Here is a 22,678-nt window from a genome sequence, read left to right as displayed (position 1 = left end):
AAAAAAAAAAGAAAGAATATTGAGAAGTGAATTTTTTTAAAAAATAATAATAATATCCATATACAAATTAAATTCCTATATTTGCATAAATCATACATTATACATACAATTATATTTGGATAATCCTAGGTACTCAATTACTAATAATCTAATTGTACAATCTCCCTTGCCCGAACCACAAAAGACCATGACACATATATTGTGTCAATCATCTTGCATAAGTAGTCTCTTCTTCTATAGTCTCCAACAAGGGCTTCTTTGATCTTGAAACTGACAATCTGTATACGTATTCCGGCTGCGAAAACTCCTCCATGTCATCCAACTTGGGCACCGGCGCCGTACAAGCGGCCACTTCCTCGCCTGCAGACTCTGACTCAGGAAAATTCCTCACCTTGCCGGAAGAGCATCGCTTCACAGCCTTATTAGCCAAGACGAATAATGTTGCCATGTCAGTTGCAGTGATTTTAGACGTCGCCCTCTTCATGGGGAACATTACGTACACATTCTTTGGTTCCAAGTCTTCATCGGCGTTGAGTGGAGAAAATCTTTGGCCTATCTTTAGAGACCGAGAGTTAATCAAGAAGAAGTTTGGTTTCTCCAGCATGAGCTCTGCGGCTTTGATGGGTGTCTGGATTTGCCTTATTTCTCCGCCAGGAAAGATCACTTTTGCTGATCTTGTGTGCTTGCCTAGTGGCTTTGATAGTGTGCACGATATGTGATTGCCCATGGTAATTAATTAAGAGTTGCAGAAGAGATGAAGCAATAAAACTATGAATGAAGCGTCAAATATGAGAGAGAAGATTGGGGAGGATCAAACCCAAGATTCAAGAAAGAAGAGAATTCAAGATGGAAATATTGTGGTGTGGGAATGGCAGTTGACAGATTTATAAGGGAATGAACAAGGGAGAAAAGGTCGGAAGATTTAGAATTGAATAGTCTTTTAAAGGGATTTTATCATTGAAGTCCCCAGATGTTATATTTTCTTATGTAAGGACAATATTTCTTTTTTTTAATAAAATAAGTTCATATTAAGTATTAGCTAGTATTAAAATGGCTAAAATACCCTTCATTATTAACTTTCAAAATTATAAAAATACTTAAATGATATTAATAGAGATTACTACTCAAATTTACTATACAATGAATGGTTGATTTATGCCTTCAGTAATATTAAAAACGTCAGTTCGAATTCTTAAAAGATTAAGTATTTGTTATTATCTAATAAATATAGATAGAGATATTATATATCTTTTTAAATATTAGTGAGAGTAAATATATATTTATAACTGTAGAGACTATGAAAATAAAGGTCTTACCATCTAATTTTAGTGGATTTTCTATACGTATACATATTTTACGTTGTAAATGTATGAAATTAGAAGTCAATGGGTTGGTGTCATACTTGATATCAATGGAAAACTTGTGCTCTTACATTAAAAGAGAAAAAGTTTTAGGGACAAATATGATAATTTCCCAGTATTAGCAGGGGGACAGTTGTCTCCGGAGTTGAGTTGACAATTATAGTTGAGTCCGCTGTCCGCGTTGGGCAAAAGGAGTAAAGCACAATGAGAACTGTTCAAGAAGCGGAAAGGATTAGGAAAGTAATCTTGCACGTGTCCCATCCTAGTTGTAACTACAGTTAAATCTTTTAATCTGATCCTAATTGAATATATTGTAACGCGTGGGACCTTAAATGCGTGGCCTTTGCTGCCGCCTCCTGTCTAGAGATGATTACAAAATAGAAAAAGAGTCTCAGTAAACAGATCCGAGTAAATTGCATCATATTTAAGTTTTATGATCTCAAATTTTATTTTTTTTCTTTTGTTAAAGAAAAAGCTAAAATGAAATCAATCTTATTACGAAAATTTGTTGAAGAAGTAAAAGGCTAAAAGCTAGCATATGGGGGTTGACCTTGAATGGATTGTCAGCTTTGCCTTTGCGTAAGATCTTGGTAAAATCAGATTATTATTTTATAAAATGGCCAAGAAGGGGAAGTCAATTGAAGGCAGTGACGGTGGCGGTGTCGCAGTCGGTTGCCACCGTTCACGCTGAGGCGCGGGTCATCATATTCCTGCTGCGTCACGGGATCGCCCACTTTCTCTGTACCCATTTATTTTTATTTAATTCCCCAAACACGTATGAAGAAATACTCTTAATTACATTGAGAAAGAGTGACAATTATGTTTTGATATTTCTCGTATACGGTCAAAGAAGCTCAATAATAGACTTTCTCAGAGCCCCACCTCGATCAGTCATCATACAGTGAACGACGTTGCTTGCCAAATTATGATTTGATATTTCTTATATATGTAACTGATTGTAAACTATGCTACGCTATTAGAATAATTGAATCATAATAAATTGCTTTCCCACCTGACCATTGAACTCTATTGGATTACATCTCATTCGAGCTTGAGTGCACCCACGGGCAAAGCATCAAATATATAATTACTTGCATCATTCTCCTTTATTCAATATATTTTTGTTTGTTAATTAAGGACTCCGTATGCTTTGCTTGGGTGCCATTATTTTAATTCAACTTTGAGCCAGCTAGCTGGGTAGATGCTTTCGAGGAAGATGTCACCGTTACCACTTACCAGTACGTTGGGGTGTACAATCGTTGATTTTAAACATTCTAAAACACAATTTCACATGTAAATTCTAATTCTTCTGTTTATGATGATTTCAAATTTTTAGTAGATATGTTGATTGTACGCAGCAATCCGAGTACAGGACAAGATGCTACATATGATTAATGTTGAAAATAAAATAAGAATTTCGGGCAAAGGTTAAAAATGAAACAATAGCTCTGCAACTTTTTCTCCATGTAATAATAAACTTATTACCAGTAGGAAGCACGGTTAAAACAATGTATCAATCATTATACTTAGCATAGTATTAATTGTAACTTTTTCTCACTGCACGGCTGGGGAGATTATGAATTATTGATGCAGTGCTCCTCTATGTACATTGTTACGCTGCAATTAACATACTGGGCATAATGCGCTTCTCCCCAAACAAGCAGAGACTTCTTCCAGAGTTATAATGACGGCAGCAAATGTCGGTCTTTTAGAAGGATCCTTGTTTGTGCACTGCGCTATCAACCTGCAATTATTAACCATGTGATTGCTAAAGGGTTCTTATGAAAAGGCACGTGCTAGGCCATATAAGGATTTTGATGCTTGATTCCTCTTCAGTATTTGTTAGGTTATGGCCCACAATTTTTTTTTTATCCCTCTTGCATCATGATAAGATTGTTTCATTTGACTACTTATAATCAGAATGCTTAAAATACTTCATATGCTGGAAACAGAGATTTCGCAAATTTAACACTATGAGATCTAGATGGAAATTACGTTCACTTACTGTTTAAGTCGGTTGGGGCATCGGCTTATGTGAAACTTTGGCTCAAAATTGACAGATTTGAGATGCATGAAGTCAAAGCTATTATTGGTCTGCAGGTGCATTCCTTCTAGCATCTATGGCACAATCATATTTCAAACACAAAAATGACAAAACTGTCAATAGGATACGTTATTTAAATAAGAAAGCATGGGGATAAAAAGGATTGGGATCCTTTAGAGCAGAATTCCCAATTTGCTACTCATTTTCTGCTCACATCAACTAAACTAAATTGTTATATTTCTTCATAACGTTAGACAACGTTTCCCCTATGTAGATCCACTGATGATATAAGAATAGGAGATCTCATGTGTGCCGTTGTATTCCAAATATATACCTGATAAAATATGTATCCAAATGAACAAATATCTTTCTTGGTGTCATCCAATACATTGCCAGTAATGCTGGAATTATCATTTCTTTGACCTGAGAAACAGAATAGAATTTTGAGATGCAATAGCGACGTTTAAAAGCATGAAGTTGACTGAAAATGATGTTCCATACCGTTTTCTTGATTTGGGTGTATTTGTTCATAGAACATTTGAACCCAATATTCTCCAATCTTCAAGTGGTCACCTTCGTCTTGCAGCAGATTTCTACATCCAGCAAACGAAAAATGAAAGATGACTTTCTAGGATCATTATTCAGTTGTCACAACTATGTTCATGAAAATTAAAATGCTACCTGGAGTCCAAATGATTGTGAACTATAGGGAAGGGTTTGTGCTCGTGAAGATAATTCATTCCTCTGCCAATTGTTTTAAAAATTAAGAGTGCACATTTAGTTCATGTTTAATACAAACAAATGGAAATAAATTTGTGTTTAAGGTTTACTCATATAGACAGAACAATTCTGATTGCTACATGGTACAATGCCATGTCTGTTGCATATATTTTGACATGATACTGATAAGCAAATCCTCTGTTTAGTGGCAAGGAACAAAAGTATCTCACCTTGCAATATCAAGTGCATAGCGTAGAGCAGTGGGTAAGTCGAGTCGAACTTTCTTGGACAAGATCCCTTTCAAGTTTCCCTGGATTAGCATAGGTAACAATTAGCAAGATCAGTTGATCAAATATTCCTGACCAAGACAGAATGATCACAGAAAATAAGCTTCCCATTTTCCAGGTCTAATCTTCCAAATCATATGAGAGAAAATAGAATAGGAGAATAATTATTTCACATTATTTATAATAACTAAATCATGCCTAGAAATTGGTTTCAGTCGCATTTTATGGATCTTATTACTTGTATACAGAACACCCACATCCTTGGACATTAAATTTAAAGGTCATAACTTGCATAAACATCCTCTGTTAACTACCCTGCCTCAAACCACAACTCCAAATTTCTCAGGATTTGTAGGTAGTAAAGTTCTCTGATGACAAAGTACATATTGAATGTTAAGCATATTCAGTAGTAGTTAGAAACTTTATTGGACTAAAGCCAAAATATTAGGAATATTATGAGCTATAGCCAGTAACTAAAACTATAATTAATCCCAACAACTTGCAGAAAAGCAATTTAGATATTCAAAGTAAGAAATACTTTTGGCAGATATTCCGTAATCAGAATCATCTCCTCCCCGAGGACAATTGAACCAAGAAACTGCAAGATATTAGGATGTCGAAGCTCCCGCAGCTTACAGTTATCCTTGGCAGACAATACCCTGCAACATGCTTGAAAATAAAGTCATCAATATCTTCACTGTCAAAATATTCCCTCAGCCACCACAGACTCAACCAAATCATTCGAAAAAAGATATGACAAAAGACTTGAGATGATAAAATGAACAATCTGATAGGTCATATACATTTTTACAGGATGATATATGTGGCTCTTAATCACAGTTTTGACCACCCACGTTCCACGCCACTTGGCTGTTTGAGATTCGCCAAAAACCCCCTAGGACAAGAAGAATTTCTCTCATATAATTATAGTCACATTGAGAATAACTGGACATTTTGGTACGAAATTCTTCTAATGTTATGAACTGATAGTGGCAATTCAATTAACGCACCTGTTCAACCATTGAGGAGTGCAGTGTATTCAGTTCCGAAATATCAAAATTTACTTCATTTGAATCTTTCTCGTTTCTGACTGTCTACATAAACAATGAACAATATGCCGTAATAGATATCCAAAATAAATGTCAGTTTCTTTCTTCTGAAACAAAAACGGGAGAAGGATGATCCGTCCTACTTAATGCAAGACACTTCCTAAGCAACTTTTAGCTTCCTTAATGATAATTAATTTTATGCTCTGGATCAATCTTTCGAATTGCGGCTATCAAAAATTTTCTTACCAATGTCCACAATCAAACCATCTCAAGTGGCCTCAACTTAACCATCTAAAAGGATCAAACCATTTTACAGCTAAAAATTAAACAAAACATTATGGTGGTGAGTTCATTCATGAAGTACTTAATTAAATGTTTTACTTTCCAATTACCAGTGGCTGATCATGAATAAAATCCTTCCCTCCATTTACTTCCAGGATTCTGCATATATCTCGATGGCCATAAAGTCTTGCATCTGTCAAGGGCTTCGTAATACAACCAAAGATCAAACTAATTACTTCACGTTAAACATGCAAATAAATTTTATCCAGAGGATGATCAAGAGTTTGCAAATAACAGTAACATGCTAGCAAGTAATTCCAAATACTCCAAATTTTGAAAAGTAATTGAGGGAACCGAAAATCACAGCAAAAACCACAATTACAATCACTTAGACAAGTGACTTAAAACTACAAAAGGGCAAGTGGGTGGGTCAGCTAGCTTACAGTGCGTTGCCATCGATCTTTGAGGTTGAGATTGGCCTTGTATTGAAGAAGAAGCTCAACAATGGGGGCGTGGCCTTCACTTGCAGCAAGATGTAAAGCAGTTCTCTTGTCATAATCCTGCACATTTGGAGATGTGCCTTCCCTTAACATCTGGTTTAGCCCAACTCTATCGCCTCTAGACGCGAAACTCAAGAAATTCCCAATCACTTGCATGTCAAAATCGCCCGAAGCAGCAGCGTCACCCTCCATCTTTGAATTGGGTTTCTCGAGAACCAATCAGCAGAGCAAGTGGAGGAATGTAGAGAGATATATGGGTCTGCTAAGAGACGCATTTTGGTGGGAAAATGGGCGGTTATGTCCATGACAATAAGGTTTGGTATTAACGGAAATATTATATCTTACATTTGATTTGGTCAAAAAAATATACGAGGAAAATGTTAAGACTTCTATTTAAAGGATATATGGCACATTTCCCTGTAAATTTGTGTTTCGACCCGTATATGCGTGTGTGTGTATATATATATAATTCTCTTTTGTAAAAAATAAAAAGAAAAAAATAGTAAAATCTAAATCAAATTATTAATCTCCACATTCTGAAATCTAAACTCGAGAACTCAGATATCCAATTTTATAAAATGCTTCATTATATAAGGTGGTGTTCCAATGTCCTCCATAGTTATATGAGGGAGACTGCAATAAAAAACGCTCAAATACTTTTGGGAATAATTAAGAGAAACTTCAAAACAAACCAATTTATAACTTAAAAGTCAATTTCTGCTCAATCACGCCTTCATGTCATCATTCTTAAATTAAAACAGGTGGAACTCATTTCTTCCACATATATTGTCAATGCATCTTGCATAACAAGATTGGCAACTTAAAATAAGATTGGTCAAATAATCAGAACCTGTATTAATCATGCATTATCGAATAGAACCTGATTTCGATGTCGGAAGAGGCTCCTTGCATGTGCTATATATTAATATTGTTGCTTCATGGAACTAGGATTGCAGCCTTAAAAAGATATCTGCTACATCTCAGAGAAAGGGATAATATATATATATATATATATATATATATATATATATATATATATATATATATATTAAAAATGGTTGATGAGGCTGCGAACGTTTTGCCAGGATCATTTCCCATGGTTGGCGGAGATGGCGATTACAGCTATGCAAAAAACTCTTCTTTCCAGGTACATTAATTACATACTTTGACTTAGTAAGTATGTTTTATGTTCTAGTGATTTATTTGATGAGTTTATTTTTGGCTTATTAATACTGAGTCAGGCTACCAGGTATAATTTTTTTTTTTTGAATTTAATCCCATTTGCTAATTTAAATCATGTTAATATGTATTGAATTTTCTTTTTACATATCGATGTACACTTACTGAAACTAGAATTGTGGACTTGCATAAATATACAGAGGATGATAATAGATGCTGCAAAGGAAATGATAAGTGAGTCGATATTTGATAAGCTTGACCTGAAAAGCCTGGGATTCGAAGACACTTGCGGTACGTTTAAACTAGCAGATTTAGGCTGCTCCGTTGGACCGAACACGTTTATTGCTGTGCAAAACATCATTGAGGCTGTACAAACAAAATACCGTGCTGATCATCAGGACTATCATCAAGACTCTTCATCGGCTCTGGAATTTCAAGTGTTCTTTAACGATCGCCATGGTAACGATTTCAACACTCTCTTTCAGACCCTGCCTCCCTCCCGAAAATACTTTGCCTTCGGGGTGCCGGGTTCCTTTCACGGCCGGTTGTTTCCCAAGTCCTCTCTACATTTTGCACACTCCTCCAGCTCACTGAACTGGCTGTCCAAGATTCCGAAAGAAATTCTGGATAGTAGATCTCCTGCATGGAACAAAGGCAGTATAATATGCTCAGGATTGGTGGAAGGAGTGTCCGAAGCATATTCGGCTCAGTTTAAGAATGACACGGAGGCATTTCTGAATGCCAGAGCACATGAACTTGTGCCTGGAGGATTGATTGTTTTCGTTTTATTTAGTCTACCAAACGGTGTTCCTATGATTGATTCTAATGGGGGTAAATTATATGGTTTTCTCGGCTCTTGCCTCATTGACATGGCCACAAAGGTATGATTTAAAACCAATATTAAGTTTGCATGATCTGCAAAATCTTGATCAATCATTAAATTTTGTGTTACGTACACAGGGATTAATTGATGAAGAAAAAGTGGACTCCTTCAACATTCCAGTATACTTTCCAACCGCAGAGGAACTGAAGGCTATCATAGAGAGAAATGGATGCTTCAGCATTGAGAGAATGGACAAATTGCCTGATCCTCCTTTGATGCGCCTGAAACCGAGTCCCGAATCTGTTACCTCATAAATCAGAGCTGTGTTTGAAGGCGTTGTCAAAGCGCATTTCGGTTATGACCTTGTGGACAAGATATTCACGAAGTTTGCTGAGAATTTCATCTTCGATGAGCTCATCAAGGAACATAACAATGTCAATTTATTCGTCCTACTCAAGCGCGTGATCAACTGATATATAATTACTTTTGCTCCAGAACTACAGTCACGTATGGTACCTATATTTCATGTATCAGCAGTGCCTTTTTCTGTTATAATGGCTCTGTATTGTCTATTGCTATGTGATGTATATAATTCTAGACTTCTAGTTTCTACTTCAGTGACCATGTAGGGCCTTTGTTTTAGGATTTTCGTTTATTTTTACAAAATAAACTTAATCAAATAATATTATCTCAATGACCACCACAATATTACTTATGAATTGATACTAGTTACTTGGTTGACAATTTTAATCTCAATAGCCATATTGTGTCCACCAAGGTAATGTAAGAAAGGCCAAATAGTTTTGGGATTAATTTAGATGAAAATTCAAGCTAAACCAAATTATAACTTAAACAGCCAATTTTTGCGTAGTCATACCTTAAAAAAATTTGAAAAAAAGAAAAAAGAAGATACCATAGTCCAACAATTTCCAAGGGGAGACAGGAGCCTTAGGCTGCGTTTGTTTTTTTATCTGAAATATAAATAGATATGAATTTAACTAAAGTCTAAATGAAAATATTTGAATGACATGTTTGTTTCTTTTTTCAACATCTGAACAGAAAAGTTTAAAAACTAGTAATTTAACATAAATATCCTTTTAAGTGATGCATTTATTTATTCTTAACAATTTATAATTTTTACAAATTGATTAGTTTGGTAGCACTAAAAAAAGTACTATCACTATTGATTTTAATTTAATTTTATAATAAAAGATGTAATTATAACATCAACTTTTATTATAAAGTCAACACTATTGTTTTAGTTTCGATTCATCACAATGGACATAATTTAATTTTTTAAATGTTTCAGTTTAATTAATGTTACCGTGTGAATAAAAATTTAAAGCAATTAAAAAAATAACTTACGATAATACAAAAATATTAGGTTTATACATAAATTTGGAAATACATAAATTGTTAAGGCTATTTTTGAGATTTCAAATTAAAATTTTCAATTTAGATTTCAGACTTCAGATAAAAGTTTATTTTTTTTACTTTTTCTATTAAGATATAATTGTCTGATAATAAGTGATAAGTTAAAAAAACAAACAATCTAAAATAAGTAAATGTATGAAAAAAGTTATATTCAAACTTCAGACTAAGGCTCCGTTTGGTACAACTTATTAAATAGAGCTTATAACAGTAGAGCTTATAGCACTAGAGCTTATACCAATAGAGCTTTTGGACAAAAAGTCATTGGGTGTTTGGTTGTCAATAAAAAAAGTATTTTTGAACCATTAAATTGTGTGATATTTTTTATATTAGATATTTTTAGAAAAGCTCTATAACCTCTACTCCCAAAAGCTCAAATTTTGGGCTTTTGTTAGTAGAGGTAAATTAGCTTATTTAAGCTAAAAAAAACTCTACTAAAAAAATAACCAAACACCATAAAAAATTTTAAAAAGTGCTTATACGATTAAATAAGCACTTATGGCTCTTAAATAAGCCATACCAAACAGGCACTAAAAAACAAACAACACCTTCGTAATTTTCTAACACTACGGCAGAGAAATTACTATCAGGAGCATTTGTCACTTCCCTTTAATTTTAAATTCAAATATAAAAGATAATTAGAAGATAAATAAATTGAATAAGTAGGGATTACACAAAGGGATTTCATTGCTTCCATATATAGTCAATGCACTATGTATATCATAGCATAAGATTGGGAACTAAACCAAATAGTTAAAAATATGGCTGATGAGGCTACCAACGTTCCGCCTGAAGCTTTACCCATTGGCGGCGGAGATGGCGATCATAGCTATGCGAAAAACTTTTCTGCTCGGCTACCTACTGTCTGTATATCAATGGGTAAAGTATTTCGGTTTTTTATCATATGATGTCGCGTACAATTTTTGAATCTTGTATAAGTTACAACTTTGTTCTAAACTTTTTTAATGTTTGTCATATATATTGGAGTTTTGTACTTTTATTAGGTGTCTTATTTACAAATATTATTTTTAGTATGACGATGATTTACTTAAGTATATATCTTACAAATAGCACGTAAGTTTTGTAATTGTTTTATTTTTATTTTTTTGGTCTTTGATAGGAATTGTTTTAGAAAATTTGTAATCAATAAAATTATTTGCGGTGACAAACGATTGGGATTGGGCTCTTTTAGACAAAGTGAGACAAGGACTGGACAAGAAGAAAAATTATAGTTTTCGCCATTAGCTGGTCAAACATGTACCACTTTATTATATGCTATCACTTTAATTTAATAAACCAATCATTTTCCTGCAACCATTTCTTCAAGTTTATCATTCAGTAACAAGATCAACCACCAGAGAATAGAAAGATATGGCCTCTGAATCTGTTTCATCGCAAGCAATGATGGGAGGAGATGGGCAGTACAGTTACGCGCGCAATTCTGAGTTTCAGGTACTGTTTTTAGCCCACATAAAACAGTGTCTTGTATAAAACAAATGCTTAAATTATGGCAGCTTTTATTGAAAATGATGCTGCAAAATGTTACAAGTCATTTATATCTAGCATTTAACAATTTGTAGAGCCACGGAGTGGAAACAGCCAAAGCCATAATCAACCGAGTGATTTCTGATAAGCTTGATTTAAATCGAGTCGCGTCTTCTTCTTCAAAAGTATTTTCCATTGCGGATTTAGGATGTTCTGTTGGGCCAAACACATTCAACGCTGTACAAAACATAATAGATTCTGTGAAACTCAAGTGCCAAAGCTATGGCCATGATAAACTTGAATTTCAAATGTTCTTTAATGACCTTGTCTCAAACGATTTCAACGCCCTTTACAAGTCTCTTCCTTCCGATCGACAATACTATGCAGCCGGCGTACCGGGTTCTTTTCACAATCGGTTATTTCCCAAGGCTTCAATCAATTTCTTCCACTGCTCATACGGCCTTCAGTGGAGCACGCCAAAAGAGTTGTATGACCAGAACTCACCTGCCTACAACAAGGGGAGGATTTATTACAGCAGAGGCCCAAATGAAGTTGTAGAAGCATACTCAGCTGAATCTGCCAAGGCAATTGAGTCCTTTTTACTAGCCAGGGCACAAGAGCTCGCTTCCGGAGGGCTAATGGCTCTTATTGTACCATGTCTGCCGGATGGGATTTCCCCTGGAGAGTGCTCTGTCTTAGCTTCTGCTGATCTACTGGGAGACTGTCTTATGGACATTGCCAAAATGGTAACTTTTCATATTAATTTTGTGCGGTCAATTACAAATGTTGACATAATTGCTTAATCTTGTTTCAGGGATTGCTGAGTGAAGCTCAGGTTGACTCCTTCAACTTGCCAAGTTACTTCCCAACACCACAAGAATTGAAGGCATTGTTAAATAGAAATGCAAGTTTCAGCATTGAGAAATTTGAGCCATTAGCTTTGTCTGCGCAGCGTCAGTTGGCTACAAATACCCCAACAGTGGTTTCTCATCTGAGAGCTAATTTAGAAATACTTGTCAAGGAGCACTTTGGGAATGGCATTATTGAGGACCTGTTTGATAGGTTCTCAAAGAAAATTGATGAGTCTTCAGTTTATTCTCAGACGTCAGTCTACAAGCCCCCTGTTGAAAATGTTATCATTCTTAAGCACAATACTTAGGGGAGATGATAAGTGGCCCCAGTTGTTTAATTTCTGACTCCAATTATTGCAAATAACTTGTATTTGAAGTGAAGTGATATGATTTTATTACTACTATTATTATTATTAATTTTTTTTAAGGGAGATTACCACTTTTTCCCATACAGTAATCAACATATACAATTTACCTCTCTACTGTTTTTATAATGGCCAAAAACCCTCCTGACAGCATAAGTTTACAATATTACCCTTATTTTCAACAACTCTTTTATTTACATTTATTATAAATTAAATAAATTACATGAGTAGAAACTAAATAAAAAAATTAAATATTAAAAATAAGAAATATATGTTTTGATATGAGCAAAAAAATTAATAATAAAAATTTTTCTTGTAATTATTTATTTTGTGAACATTTTCTTATAATAAACATGGTGTAATATTTTAAAATTAAATGTAAAAAGTATAGGCAAAATATTTTATTATTTATCTTATAATAAATTTTTATTTGTCATTCAAGTTTTCTTATAATAATTTTTCTATCATTTTATAATAATTTTCTTATATATTTATTATAAGAAAATTTTCACAAAATAAATAAGTACAAGAAAAAAAATTTGATTATTAATTTTTTTGCTCATATCAAAACATATATTTCATGTTTTTAATTCTTAATTTTTTATTTAATTTCTATTCATGTGATTTATTTAATTTATAATAAATATAAATAAAATAGTAGTTGAACATAAGGGTAATATTGTAAACTTATACTATCAGGGGGATTTTTAGCCATTATAAAAATAGTAGGAGAAAAAATTGTATATGTTGATTAGTGTAGGGGGGAAATTGGCAATCTCCCTTTTTTTAAATGATCAAGAAGTTATGTGATTAAATTATTAATAGTGTACCTTTCAGTTTTCACATTAAAAGATTAAAATTAAATGGGGGTGAGTGAGTTTGGAATGGACTTACGCAGTTCGTGGCTTGGGCTTCTATTTATAGGGCTTCTATGATTAAATTCTGAGCCCAAATTAATTTTCAATAATCAAGCAAGAGAGCCTGAGAAAATGCTTTATCAAGATACCATACAACGCGAACATTGGCTAACATACAAAGCTCTAAGTAAGGATGTGCTAGAAAAGTGGAAGAAAATTGCTCTTAACAAATTAATTACACAGCCGGATAATGCTTACTCTGCTTAACAACCAACACAACAGAATTCTATTGTTCTAAACTGAGTTGATGAACCTCTTTGAGAACAAATAAATAAATAAATAACAAAATTGATGAATATCTTTTACCTCGCTTAGTGCTTTCTTTGAGGAGTGACCATTTGTGACACAATATATGTTAACACAACTCACACACCCCAGAGTTATAGACTTCAAGTTGATTTAATTAAGATGCCACAGTTAATTATAACATACGTCAAATTCAGACCACTTATTTACTAATTGGATCAAATTTAGATGGTTCTAAAGTTCTCAATATGTAAAGTTGCTTATAACATAATTAATAAATTAAGTCGGATCATCTTGAGACTTGAGCTAAATAAAATTAGAATCATTAGTTGTCAGTAGTTGGATCTTTTAAATAAATTCAACGGTCATTCAACGGTTGGTAAAACTTAATAGATAGACATTAAAAGAAGCAGCAGAAACATCAGCCGCTCTCTCATGCATGCTTCATGTGTTATAAATATCATCATTGCTTTTTATCACATTGCCATGGAAGAATCAAAAGCTCTCCCCATCCATTAAAAAATAAATAACGCTCAGTCATTTTTCTTGTTCTAAACAATTATGCAAAAACCATTTTGTGACATGCTAACATGCAATGAAGGGACGAAGAAGGGGCCGGAAAAATAGGCCGCGTCTTTTTCTAGGCCCAATACCATTATCTTTAATTCAATTAAACTAATTAAAAAGTAATATTTACAAAATAATAATAATAATAATAATAAGAATACTAATAATGATATAATTTTCAATTATCTTCACACACACACACATATAGCGAGGCATGAATTGCTTGGTTTCCAGTTTTCACAATTTAATTCAATCATGTATGTTTTATACTTTTATCCGAATACAAACCTGTAAAGGATTACATACAGTGGAATATTGCAAACAAAGAACTAGATAATCTACTAATTTTGCTCTCATAATTAAAACTTGTTTCGTGGCAAGAATGTGTTTCCATGTTCAATAATTGTTCTAAAGTAAGGACAATAATTCATTAGTATACTTCTAAAGTAAATAAATGCCTATATGTAATTGAATTCAAGTACTATAATTATAATATAGACTTTAGAAAGGTGCTATAATATAAAGTATAAACAAGTACTTTACTGTTGTGGCAAGAGTGTATTATAAAATTTGAGAGGGGGGGATGATTGACATCGCCAAACCATTAAGATGGTGTCCTGATCATTTTCCTTAATATGATGAACAAATAGCCTATCTATTAGTTAATTACTAACAAATCAATCATTTTAGATATCCATGAACTACATAATTTCAAGTATCTAAATAATGATACTATCTAAACTCTAAAGCTAATTTATTTGATCATCCATGTGCATTGTAACACCCCATATTGCTGACGAATGAGTTTTTAGACTAGTTTATAGGGCTCTCGTAGCTGAGTAGACGCATTTTAGGTTGCAAAACGCAATAATAAAATCGTGATGGATTGAGTGCTCAAAGCAAACACTATCTAATTAGTCGTTGGGCTTACAATTGGTATTAAAGATGACTCGCAATCCGATATGGGGATGGATAAGTTAATGATATAATTTTGTTCCGTTTTGTTTTTAATGACCCTCATGAGGACGCAAGGTTTTCAATGGGGGAAATATTTTACATGTCACATCGTTAGTAAGAGAATTTTTAAACTAGTTTATAAGCTATTAAGACTCTCTTAAGTAAGTAGATGTATTTTGAGTTGCAAAACCCAGTAACAAAATCGTGATGAATTGGGTGCTGAAAGCAGATTATATCTATTTAGTTGTTGAGCCGGGCTGTTATATGTATTTTACTCAAGAGATTATGCTCAAGCCACGAGTTTCAAAGATGAAGAAAGCCATGCAACTTAGTCACTTAAACGTAAGTTGTTATAGCTGTCCCTCAAATTTCTTAGGTTGCTAACCATGAGTTTCAAATGTGAAGAAAAGCAAGTGAGCCTCACTTCCTTCAACCTATCTCTCAAGCTGACAAAAATGTTATTGGTCGTAAGTAATGTATCATTTTATTTTATTTTTTTTCTCCCATCATTAACCCTATTAATCAATTAATATACTTGCAGTCGTTAGGTATATTAGTTACTTTTATGATTCTTGCATTATTTGCCGTCATCGGCGAGAACTGTGTGATCCGCAAGCATGTGGCAGCAAGGAGATTATTATTATTACTAATTATATTGAGATAATAAAAATAAAAATAAAATCAATAATATAAATATTATTTTAGTTATCAATTATTATATATACAAAAAAAAGTACATACATGTGTATAAATGTGTGTATATATTTTATTTAACATTATGTTTAATTTAGTCGTTTAAGTTCTTATAGTAGTTTAATTAAGAATTATCAAACATACATGACTGTTTTTAAAATTCACTCTACTTTTAAAAATAAATTTTATCAAACTTTTAATTGATTCTCATCATAGTTGATTATTTTTACAGCACAACTAACAATAATTATTTTAAAAGATACAACATTACTAAATTAGCCCTTGGTGGCACGATTCAAGAAGTACTTCACTTATTTTCTAGAGGCAAAAATTTAAAAGCAATTCTTGATTGATAAATTAAGTAGGCTGATCGGTGATCATGTCACTTAATTATTTCTGTAGTTATACTATGGTTTCTCGTTTTAATTGATCTTCTACATTATTAATATTTCAGAGGGCGACTTGGAAAATGTTCAAATTCGGGGAGATCTGGAGGCATTTATCATTGATTAAACTCTTTAATGTTATTTTTTTTTTAAATTCTAAATCAATTTATTCTAATAATTTAATTTCTCTAGATAACAGATATGATATTCTAATCCTGGCATTGGATGCCCCCCAGGAAACGGTTGGAATATATTTAATTAGTAATAAATAAATAATAGCTCTTTCAATTTCGTTATAATCTAATAACCTCTATTAGTATTTATTGTATTTGGATTTTAAGGCAATTGCTATTATTTTATTCTTCAAACCAGTTGATAATGGGAGTTGCTATTATTTTGATCAACAGCTCATTCGTTTTTGTTTTGTTTTGTTTTGTTTTTTTTTTTTTTGGCTTTTTCCCAAAAGAATAATTGCTTGTTTCAAATTTTATGTATAAACTATTTCTACACAAATTATTGTGACATAACATAACAATACTTATTAAGTAATATTTCGGTGTTGTGAAATAACAATACCGAAATTGCGTCATTATAAAACTCATGAGTAATGATACAGCCACAAACTCTTGTACAAACTTATTTTGTACAAACTGATGTGACATGATAAGATTGGTTGAATTAAATATCACTTGGCCTACATGATTTGTTTTTATTAATTTATATTTTCATTCGACCAATGAATTAATGCCACGTCAGTTTGTACAAAATAAGTTTGTACAAGAGTTTGTGGCTGTATCATTACTCAAAACTCATAAATAGACTTGTGATTTTACGAAGTCTTAGAGATAACAACCAAAAATTGATTGTTAATGTGGAAGATTTAGAAGATATATATAATGAGAGGGGATGTGTAATAATCAGATTCTATTTGTAGTTATTAGAAAGGTGAGGTGCAAGTGCAACATGATACAGCTACGAGATTAAGATTCGTTTTTCTTTTTAATCATTTAACAAAAAAAATAAATAACTAAATGATCATTTTTTTAAAAAAAAATTAGAATGAGAAGTTTGGACACTGTAAGACTCTCCAGCTTAGATTGCAGTATTCCCATCATATAACCAACAATTAACAAATTATAATAATTATTTGTCGATTTAATTTTATTTTTATTTTTTCCCTTTTTGGCTGCTCTTCGAATCTTAATGAGATTGGGACTTAAACAATATTTGTGCTTTTGTCATTTTGACCAAACAAATTTATTCACGAAATTTATTAGTTAGTAAGCTTCCACAAAGGCGGCGCCCAATTTTCCGATTGTCTTTATCTTCCCCATGAATGAACATAAAGTTATTCATATACAAGTGACACAAGGAAATATTTTATTTTATTTTTTCGTTTTAAATATGAATAGTTATGATTTTTTCAAAAAATCTAAAGGTTATAAATGCTTTTTTTTTTTTTAAATATACGAATAAGAGTGACAGTGAGATTATTTGTATAAACAAAAAAAAAAAATCTTAAACATAGTTTTTTTTTTATATTTATATTATTGTAAATCAAAATAAAAAAGAATTAAGTTTTAATAAATAAACAAATTTATTTTTTATTTAGACATTTATATAAAAGATATTTTTTAGTATAATATTTATTTCTCATTTAGATTTTTTTATTTAGATAAAAGCCACACAAAATTATTTTTTTATTTAGATATAAATATTTGAAATCAGACACTGGTTACTAAAAAATAAATAAATAAATAAATTTAAAAAAGTATGAAATAAATAAAATTTTAAATGTATAACCAACAAACCCTACTCTCGTACCAAAAGCTGAAACAAGCAATAATTTTTTTATTCTCTTTTTGAAGATAAGCAATAATTTAAGACGACTTAATAATTTAAAAAATGACTTTTCCTTTTTTTGAAAATTACAAATTTACAATTGTACAAGTCTTCAAATATTTACATAAAATATACATTGCGACCACCCACAAACTACAGGAGAGATAATTACCCCTACTAATTCTCCGAACTCGATCAACTGTGAGCTACTCTCGCAATTATTGTGAGAGCCAGCAGCTAGGGGTGGGCGTTCGGTTTGGGTTAACCGGTGAAACCCGAACGGATTCAAAGCTTCAACCCGTTCGGGTTGAAGCTTTTTTTTTTTTTTTTAAGATTCAGCTTTTAAATCAAAAATATATTTGGAATTGAGAGTTTTAAATTGTTGAAATGTTATTAAGGATGATTTGTAGTTGATATTTGTTATTAAGGATGTTTGGAATTGAGATTTTTAGATTTTAAGTGGTTGTTATAATTTTTGAATTAAATTGTTCCTTAAGGATGTTTGGAATATTTGGAATTGAGAGTTTTAAATTATTGAAATGTTATTAAAGATGATTTGTAGTTGATATTTGTTATTAAGGATGTTTGGAATTGAGATTTTTGGATTTTAAGTGATTGTTATAATTTTTGAATTAAATTGTTCCTTAAGGATGTTTGGAATGTTTGGAATTGAGATTTTTAAATTGTTGAAATGTTATTAAAGATGATTTGTAATTGATATTTGTTGTTAAGGATGTTTGGAATTGAAATTTTTAGATTTTAAGTGGTTGTTGTTAGAATTTTTAGATTAAATTGTTCCAACCCATTCTAACCCAAACTAACCCGAATTAACCCGAACCGAAATTTTAACCTGAATTATCAACCAAATCCGATCCGAATTGCCAACCCAAACCGAACCGAACCGAATTAAATTCGGTTCGGTTTGGTTCGGGTTGGCGTTTTCAACCCAATTGGGTTCAATTCTCCAATCCGAACGGATTGAAACCCAAACTGAAACCCGAACAACCCGAACCGAAACCCGATTTACCCACCCCTACCAGCAGCCTACCAGCTGGCCGCGGACCAAGTGCCTTAAAAGATGACTTCATAAATAATACATACAGTGACTACACAATCAAATTTTTTTTTTTTTTTTAAGATAAGCAATAATGATACTAAAACAATAATTTAAATACGACTTAATTCAATGAATAATCATCGCCTAGGGACCAGGACCACGCCCATGTCTGGTCGTTTGCCGGAGCCCGCCATCGCTTTGTCACTTCTTGCTAGCAAAATCACAAGGCTGCTAGAAGCTGCGCACAAGCAATGATGTCATCAAATGGGTAATAAATATCTGGTTCCTTAATTTTTCAGAAGACAACAAATTACGAAATAGCTTGTAAAACATTTTCATATAGGTCCTTACAGTAGTAGAGGGAAGTAGGGGTGGGCAAAATCGGATTCGGGTTAATCCGATCGGGTTTCGGGTTATTCGGGTTGTGCAAACATTGATCCGAACTTACAACCCAACCCGATCCGATCCGATATATATTCGGATCGGTTCGGATCGGGTCAAACATCGGGTTAAATTCGGGTTGAATCGGTTCGGATTAAAAATGGATCATATTGAATTCGGGTCAAATAAAACCAATTCGGGTTGATGAAAACGGGTCAATTCAAAACATATATACCAATACACCGTGAAAGCTTCAAAATTCAAAACACATAAGGGACTAAGGGAGAAACTCGGGTCGGGTTGGAGCTTGAGCCTTGGAGCAGCAGATCGGCGGCTGGGTTTTCGGCAACAGATCGGCGGTTGGGTTTTCGGCAGCAGATCGGTGGGCGTGCAGCAACAACTTGCGCACGACTGGACGCGCAGCAGTTTCCTCGCGATGGCTGGACGCAGCAGTAGATGGCTGGACACAACACGGCAGCAGCATGACAACAGCACAACAACAGCAGATCGCTGACGCAGCAGCAGATTGCGGGAAGGAGATAATGTTTTCTTGCTTCTTGAGGGTGGGTTCACGGGTTGGGTGTTGTGATTTTTTTGTTTTTGTGTGTTGTGTAAACTGTAAAGTGTAACCTTTTGAGTATGTGATTTCACTGATTTGTGTGATTATGTGTGGTGTGATGTGTGCCGTGTGCGTGTGTTTGGCCATAGATTTTTTTTTTTTTTTTAAAGCAACCCGATCGGGTTTTCGGATCGGATCAGGTTTTATTCGATCCGATCACAACCCGATCGGATTTGCAATATTTCATCCGATCGAGTTATATTAACAACCCGATCCGATCCGAACCCGAAATTTTTCGGGTCAGATCAGTTCGGGTATTTTGCCCACCCCTAGAGAGAAGGGAATACAATGTCTTATAATTCATAAGTCCTCGCAGGTTGAGTTAAAGCTTCATAACTATATCCTTAATTCTTTTTTGGTTAAAACTCAGGGGCCTGGATGATATTATCTTAGTATCGAGCAAAAGTTTCAATGGGAGAGATTAACAGTAATCAAACACAATAATGTTATCGTGCTACTTGTTATGACAATGATATACCATAATGGCTATAAATGCAGGCACATAGTAATCGTTTAGTATATTGTAGAGAGATTAAGAGAAAATGGTTCATAACACATTCGTCTCCAATATTTCGCCCGAGGCATACCCCATGGTTGGGGGAGACGGACCTCACAGCTATGCTAAGAATTCTATCTACCAGGTATCTGTTGCTGCTAGTCAATTCAGGGTTAATCTCTGACTAGCTATGTTACTAAGCTTTCCATTAATTTCTTTCATTGTTTAGATATTCCATTAATTTGACATCTTAATTTTGTCATCAATTGCATTGTTTTTCACTAAATCTGACGCTCGGGCTTAATTATATATGGCTGCTAGGAGGCAATCGTGAATGGTTCAAAGGGAATGATCGCTGCAGGCATCCGCAAAACGCTTGACCTGAAAAGCCTGAGACTAGACACCTCCAGCACATTTAAGATTGCTGATTTAGGCTGCTCAACTGGACCTAACACGTTCATTGCCATGCAAAATATTATAGAAGCCATAGAGCTAATTAAGTACCAAGATGATTGTGAATGCGAACACGACAACCCTTCAGGCCTAGAATTCCAAGTTTTCTTTAATGATCACTCCAACAATGACTTCAACACTCTCTTCAAATCCGTCCCTCTCTCCAAAAAATACTTTGCGACCGGAGTGCCGGGCTCTTTTCACGGCCGCTTGTTTCCTGAGTCGTCTCTACATGTTGCACACACATCCAATGCACTTCCGTGGCTCTCCAAGATTCCCAAAGAAATTACGAATAGTAACTCTCCTGCGTGGAATAGAGGCCATATACTCTGCTCAGGATTTGAGAAAGAAGTTGCTGAAGCGTATTCAGCTCAGTTTAAGAATGACATTGAGTCCTTTCTAAATGCTAGAGCTCAAGAACTTGTGCCTGGGGGATTGTTACTCCTTCTTACACCTACAATAAGAGATGGGATCCCTATGTTCAGTACTCCTGAGGGTACAAATTTTGATTATCTAGGCTCTTGCCTCTATGACTTGGCCAATATGGTAAGCAAGAACACACACATACATATACGTAATATAGAGGACATAGGTCTTTATTTCTGATGATCATGATCACATCCCAATTAATTAATTGTTACTTGTTTATATTAATATATTATTTGCAGGGATTAATTGCTGAAGAAAAAGTGGATTCCTTCAATGTGCCTATGTACTATCCATTTCTTGGGGAGTTAATGGGCCATATAAAGAGAAACAAAAACTTCAGCATTGAGATAATGAATACCTTTACACATCCGTTAGTGCACATGGTATACTCGGCTGAATTTTGGGCCTCTCTATCACGAGCTGCCTTTGGGGGGCTCGTCGGCCAGCACTTTGGATACCAGTTTGTGGATCGCATTTTCAACTATTACTCCACAAAGCTTGCAGAAAATATGAGCTCCATCTGCGATGGGAAAACACAGGACAAGATTGAATTATTTGTTCTACTCAGGCGAAATTGATTAGATATCAACTCTACGCCGCAGAATTTTAGAACCCAAGTTTCGTTTATGTGCTAAATATGGTGTCGGTGTTTCTGTTTCCCTAATACTTAATTGTTTCAGTTTCAATGCTTGTACGACAATTTCATTTTCCGTTGTTTTCTGTTGTGATCCCTAATAATTTTTCTTTCAGAAATGTATAATAACATCCGGGTTGCTATTTAATAAGGACGTAGTTGCATAAACAAGTAATCTTGAATGCGCAAGTGATGAATGTATAATGGAATGGACATATTTCTAATCTTGTCTTATTTTGGATTTTATTTTCCTGTCCTTTTCCCGTGAGGTTTTTTTATTCATTTATTATTTTTGCAATCACTAAGGAGTGTAGCTAAGAATTAATATATTCTAATTAAAATCCTATGCCAAGTAGGAATGAGGAACAAAGGAAATATGACCATTCTTTTCCTTCATCGCTTTTGATCGGGATATAAGAATTTAGAAACAAACAAGAACACTTGAATTGTAATTTTGAATTTATAATATATGCGTGCACGCACGGCTCGGAATTTTTTTTTCTGAATGCGCCTCTTTTCTTCCCATATTTATTACCATTCTTTTGGGGAAAAAAAAGGCTTAATATCGAAATTAAGTGTATATTTTTATAAAATTTAATGAAAATTTTATGTAATTTATAATTT

General features: G+C 33.6%; 4 protein-coding genes and 1 pseudogene across 4 annotated transcripts; 3 read left to right on the top strand and 2 right to left on the bottom strand.

Moving 5' to 3' along the window:
* Positions 1–24: 24 nt before the first annotated feature.
* Positions 25–882, bottom strand: LOC18039450. Its single transcript, XM_006430626.2, has one exon. It carries the CDS (start codon positions 725–727, stop codon positions 209–211), a length of 519 nt encoding a protein of 172 aa, XP_006430689.1. The 5' UTR covers positions 728–882; the 3' UTR covers positions 25–208.
* Positions 883–2,813: 1,931 nt separating this feature from the next.
* On the bottom strand, positions 2,814–6,517 carry LOC18038967 (integrin-linked protein kinase 1). Its single transcript, XM_024182340.1, has 11 exons — positions 6,187–6,517; positions 5,854–5,946; positions 5,423–5,506; positions 5,216–5,307; positions 4,951–5,071; positions 4,356–4,435; positions 4,087–4,149; positions 3,907–3,998; positions 3,740–3,828; positions 3,367–3,479; positions 2,814–3,105 (listed from the first exon to the last, which is right to left on the bottom strand). The coding sequence occupies exons 1-11, from the start codon at positions 6,433–6,435 to the stop codon at positions 2,985–2,987; spliced, it is 1,197 nt and encodes a 398-aa protein (XP_024038108.1). The 5' UTR covers positions 6,436–6,517; the 3' UTR covers positions 2,814–2,984.
* Positions 6,518–7,297: 780 nt separating this feature from the next.
* Positions 7,298–8,718, top strand: LOC112097411 (annotated as a pseudogene).
* Positions 8,719–10,986: 2,268 nt separating this feature from the next.
* On the top strand, positions 10,987–12,352 carry LOC112097263 (probable S-adenosylmethionine-dependent methyltransferase At5g37990). Its single transcript, XM_024182334.1, has 3 exons — positions 10,987–11,128; positions 11,257–11,907; positions 11,976–12,352. The coding sequence occupies exons 1-3, from the start codon at positions 11,048–11,050 to the stop codon at positions 12,318–12,320; spliced, it is 1,077 nt and encodes a 358-aa protein (XP_024038102.1). The 5' UTR covers positions 10,987–11,047; the 3' UTR covers positions 12,321–12,352.
* An 8,232-nt stretch (positions 12,353–20,584) lies between these two features.
* LOC112097410 (probable S-adenosylmethionine-dependent methyltransferase At5g38780) lies at positions 20,585–22,093 on the top strand. Its single transcript, XM_024182642.1, has 3 exons — positions 20,585–20,683; positions 20,860–21,537; positions 21,660–22,093. The coding sequence occupies exons 1-3, from the start codon at positions 20,585–20,587 to the stop codon at positions 21,996–21,998; spliced, it is 1,116 nt and encodes a 371-aa protein (XP_024038410.1). The 3' UTR covers positions 21,999–22,093.
* The last annotated feature ends 585 nt before the right edge of the window (positions 22,094–22,678 follow it).

The sequence above is a fragment of the Citrus clementina genome, unplaced genomic scaffold, assembly GCF_000493195.1.
Source record: "Citrus clementina cultivar Clemenules unplaced genomic scaffold, Citrus_clementina_v1.0 scaffold_6, whole genome shotgun sequence".
Taxonomy (NCBI): Eukaryota; Viridiplantae; Streptophyta; class Magnoliopsida; order Sapindales; family Rutaceae; genus Citrus; species Citrus x clementina.
This window is presented reverse-complemented; position numbering and strand designations above follow the sequence as displayed.

What these genes read in the sequence shown, in the direction of transcription:
- LOC18039450 (XM_006430626.2), bottom strand. Translation starts at nt 727, where the DNA reads ATGGGCAATCACATATCGTGCACACTATCAAAGCCACTAGGCAAGCAC.
- LOC18038967 (XM_024182340.1), bottom strand. Translation starts at nt 6,435, where the DNA reads ATGGAGGGTGACGCTGCTGCTTCGGGCGATTTTGACATGCAAGTGATT. An exon ending in ACTCCTCAATGGTTGAACAG is followed by an intron (nt 5,308 to 5,422) that starts GTGCGTTAATTG and finishes TTCTTGTCCTAG; the next exon opens with GGGGTTTTTGGCGAATCTCA. An exon ending in ACACCCAAATCAAGAAAACG is followed by an intron (nt 3,829 to 3,906) that starts GTATGGAACATC and finishes TCTGTTTCTCAG; the next exon opens with GTCAAAGAAATGATAATTCC.
- LOC112097263 (XM_024182334.1), top strand. Translation starts at nt 11,048, where the DNA reads ATGGCCTCTGAATCTGTTTCATCGCAAGCAATGATGGGAGGAGATGGG. An exon ending in CGCGCAATTCTGAGTTTCAG is followed by an intron (nt 11,129 to 11,256) that starts GTACTGTTTTTA and finishes AACAATTTGTAG; the next exon opens with AGCCACGGAGTGGAAACAGC. An exon ending in TTATGGACATTGCCAAAATG is followed by an intron (nt 11,908 to 11,975) that starts GTAACTTTTCAT and finishes ATCTTGTTTCAG; the next exon opens with GGATTGCTGAGTGAAGCTCA.
- LOC112097410 (XM_024182642.1), top strand. Translation starts at nt 20,585, where the DNA reads ATGGTTCATAACACATTCGTCTCCAATATTTCGCCCGAGGCATACCCC. An exon ending in CTAAGAATTCTATCTACCAG is followed by an intron (nt 20,684 to 20,859) that starts GTATCTGTTGCT and finishes TATGGCTGCTAG; the next exon opens with GAGGCAATCGTGAATGGTTC. An exon ending in TCTATGACTTGGCCAATATG is followed by an intron (nt 21,538 to 21,659) that starts GTAAGCAAGAAC and finishes TATTATTTGCAG; the next exon opens with GGATTAATTGCTGAAGAAAA.